The 3,518-nt window shown below is 37.2% G+C and overlaps 1 protein-coding gene across 1 annotated transcript in view; it reads right to left on the reverse strand.

Moving 5' to 3' along the window:
* Positions 1–3,138: 3,138 nt before the first annotated feature.
* LOC109364399 (serine/arginine repetitive matrix protein 2-like) overlaps positions 3,139–3,518 on the reverse strand; it is a 2,893-nt gene continuing 2,513 nt past the window's right edge. Inside the window, exon 7 of the mRNA XM_019611041.1 lies at positions 3,139–3,164. Within this exon, the coding sequence (XP_019466586.1) occupies positions 3,139–3,164 (26 nt within the window). The remainder of the gene's footprint in view (positions 3,165–3,518) is intronic.

Here is a 3,518-nt window from a genome sequence, read left to right on the forward strand (position 1 = left end):
TTGCATCTTTTCTAGGTTGTTTTTTTTTTTTTCCCTAGAGATAATCAAGAATTTCTTATTTTACTTTCTACATACTGTATATGATTAAAATAAATACTTGGCTGGAGTGTAAAGGCTCTTGCCATGTCTCATAAAATAGATTTAAAAGATGGAAGTGTTTACTTAGCTGTTACTTGAGGTGTTTTATGGACTGAACTCTGGTTGAAGTTTGTGTTGTTAAAAACATTGAAGAAGCACTGTAGCAAATGGAGCTGTTCTTCTTCAGAACATGTTCTGAGAGTGAAGTTTCTGCTGCTATGCCGACCTCATGAAGAACAGATTTCTGTTGTTCAGATTCAGCATACCTACCCCTCCTGTTCTATTCCGACTGAAAAAGCAATCTCTCCCGAATTCAGGGGCATGAGGAATGTCTGTGCAGTGTTTGTTTGTTTTGTTTTTTGTTTTTTTCTTAAGTCGAGATCCATACTTTCAAGTGGAAAAAGCCTGCAATTTTCTGTACAACTCAGGTATCTATCAGTCTTCTGGACACTTATGTACTTTTAGAGCTGATATAATTTTTCATCATTACTGGACTTCAGTTTTGAAGCAGAAACTTAAGAGCTCAGTGTACACTGTTCAGGTAGAACGTTTTATGCCTTTCACTTTGGTGCAATGCAGAGACTTCTAGGTAATACAAACAAGAAAAACCTAAAAAGACTCCTTTCATATTTAGTTATGTAGTAAACATGAAAGAACATTAATGCAACGTTGTAAGATGGAACAAAACCTGTGTTCCCATCTGTACTGTGCTTAAAACATATTCTGTTTATACTGGAATAAAATTGTTACAGAACAGTTGTTAGCATGCATAGGGTATATTCCAAGAGCAACTGGAAGCCATTCCAGTGTTCAAGAGCTTTAGACCATTATTCAAGTCTTCAGAACCTGCAGCTCATGGAAGCAATAACAGAGTACTTTGTTCGTTGTATCAAACGTTCACAAATCATATTGTTTTCCAGGTAAGGGTACCACATCTGGAGGTTGATAGCCCTGCTTGTGGCAGAGGGGTTGGAACTTGACAGTCTTTGGGGTCCCTTCCAACCCAAGGCATTCTGTGATGTTAATCCTTGAACACATGAAAAAAGGAAGTGAAATGTAGGCTTCGTAACCTGTATAAAGGATGCAAAGTACAAATGCACCGGTGTTGTTTAAAGCTGGTTGGATTGAGAAGGATGGTATCTGATGTCTGTGCTGATAGCACATTGTAGAACGGTGATTCAGTAGCTCTTTCAGCTTGTATTTCAGGCTCTTTGGTAGGCAAGTGAGCAGAATGAAGCCAGACCTCTGCATTTTGATGAAAGATTTGCTACTTTTAACTGGTGAAAAGCAACTTGGAATGCTGTAGTTCTAGTGTTTAAATTTTTGTAAGAGTTAAGGTAGGGGCATAAGCCCCATAATTAGTTAATTTAATGGATACCATAGTATTAAAAACTACTTTGCTTTGCACTTTGAATACATTAAAAAAAAGAAATTGATAACCTACTATTTTTTCTTGATTATCTTTAAGTCAGATAGTGATGGTAGGTGATGCTGATATCTTTAATGTTTTTGGTAAACATTTTATGAAATAAATAGAGAAACACAAAGATTATGTACTTAGAAAGTGTGCATATTCATTCCCTTCTCAAAAACAGTTTTGCTATCTTTAAGTAAAAAATTAAACATAAGTAAACTTGTGACTATCAGTTGTCCAATTCGGTCTAATGGATAATTTCAGTACTGTTTCTGTATGCATCGGATCACCACATTTTGATCAGATGGCAATGTGTAGTATATCCATGTAAGACTGTGAAAGATTTTTTTTTTTTTTTCAATTAACTTGCTATGTAGTTTATTTATTAATACATACATATACAAATGGTTAAAATTTCCCTGAAATTATGATCAGTCTCTCCAGGATTTTCTTCTCTTAGAATCTGCAAGTATGTAGTGGTTGTGGAAGCGTCGTAAATTAATGCAAAAGTTAATAACTACTGTCATGAAAACATGTGTGGCTTGTAATCTGTTGATGGAAATTGAAGTGCTGCCAGTGGCTGAATTCCCTCATGTTTAACCATTCTGGGCCAGAACACCACCTCGTCTCACATATTGTTTTCCCAGGCCAACTAATGGACAAACATTTCTGGAAGTGCTTTACTAAAGCTGCCTTCTGGCTGAATTTCCTCTGGGAGTTTATCTACTTATTTTGATAGACTGGATGAATACAGTCTTTGTCTATGGAAGTACTTTTTTATTTCCATCTCTTTAAGTGAAAGCAATGTTTATCCTCTCAGAAAAAGGCAGAGTTGTATGTGGAGGAACTTCCTCGGTGGAGGTTGGGTATTTAGTCCTTGAGTCTGACCAGTAGGTAATCCTATGCCCTCTAATCAGTTCTGGAGATTAAGAATGTGTAAGCAGTCCAGAATTTTGTAATGATACCATATTGACCAAAAACCCCACTGACGATGCAAGGTTCATGCATTGGTTCTCTTACTCAGCTCACTTGTTGTCTCTCTCTGTGGCTTTAGAACATGAAGAAAGTTTCCTCTAAAGAGTTAATTCATTTAGAAAAGTTAAGCTGAATTTTATTCCATTGCAATGGAACTTGTGGTGACTGCGTTAGTAGATGTGACCAGTTAATGTGTTGGAGCAACAATGGTATTATAATGCTTAAGGTAATTTACAGGTTGTAATACTATTAGTATTAAGAAAAATAATATAGAAATAATACTGCTATTACACTTCAAAATTACTAGAGAGCTTAGTATTATGAACAGAATAGGAAAGAATAAAGTGTGTTATTTCCCCTAGATTAAGAATAGCATTAATATTCTCATGGTCTGTTTCCAGTTCGTGTCAGTACCTACGATTAGGTCGCAATAATACACTGCTTTTATAATGTTTATTATTTAATGAAAACAAGTCGTAGCCAGTACGTCAATGATGTATTTGTGGCTTATTGAACAATTACTTGAGCATGTTTAATGGCTTTGATAATGATATGACATTTGTTATTGCCTCTGGTGTGTGTGTATGTATGTATATATATATATATATGGACTCCACAGAAGAGGTGAAAAAGCAAGCTTTTCTCCTCTGTTAAATACCTGCCACAGCCTGTTAGACGTCCCTGAAAGAGAAGCCCCCTATAAGAGAAAATCATAAAATCACAGGGTCGGAAAGGACACAAAAGAACATCTAGTCCAACCGTCCTCCATCTGAGGAGGAGAAAACCCTGTGATCCCAGCGCCTTAGTCTGCCCACATCAGGACAAGCGGGGAAAAAGAAGCTGACAAAGAAATGTGTGTGGGATGGTAGGGTTTATTGTGTTGGACACTTGGGACTAGAGCCAGCACATGGTACTGGCCCACGGCTATTTCCATGCCGTCTATTTTCAGGCTAATTGTGCAGGGGAGCGGATGTTGGCTCCGATCTTAGACCCAGGAGTGACTTCATGCCTGGGATAACCCCCTGTTGGAACTGCTTCCATGTCATCTATT

This window comes from Meleagris gallopavo, chromosome 1 (assembly GCF_000146605.3).
Source record: "Meleagris gallopavo isolate NT-WF06-2002-E0010 breed Aviagen turkey brand Nicholas breeding stock chromosome 1, Turkey_5.1, whole genome shotgun sequence".
In the NCBI taxonomy this organism is placed as follows: Eukaryota; Metazoa; Chordata; class Aves; order Galliformes; family Phasianidae; genus Meleagris; species Meleagris gallopavo.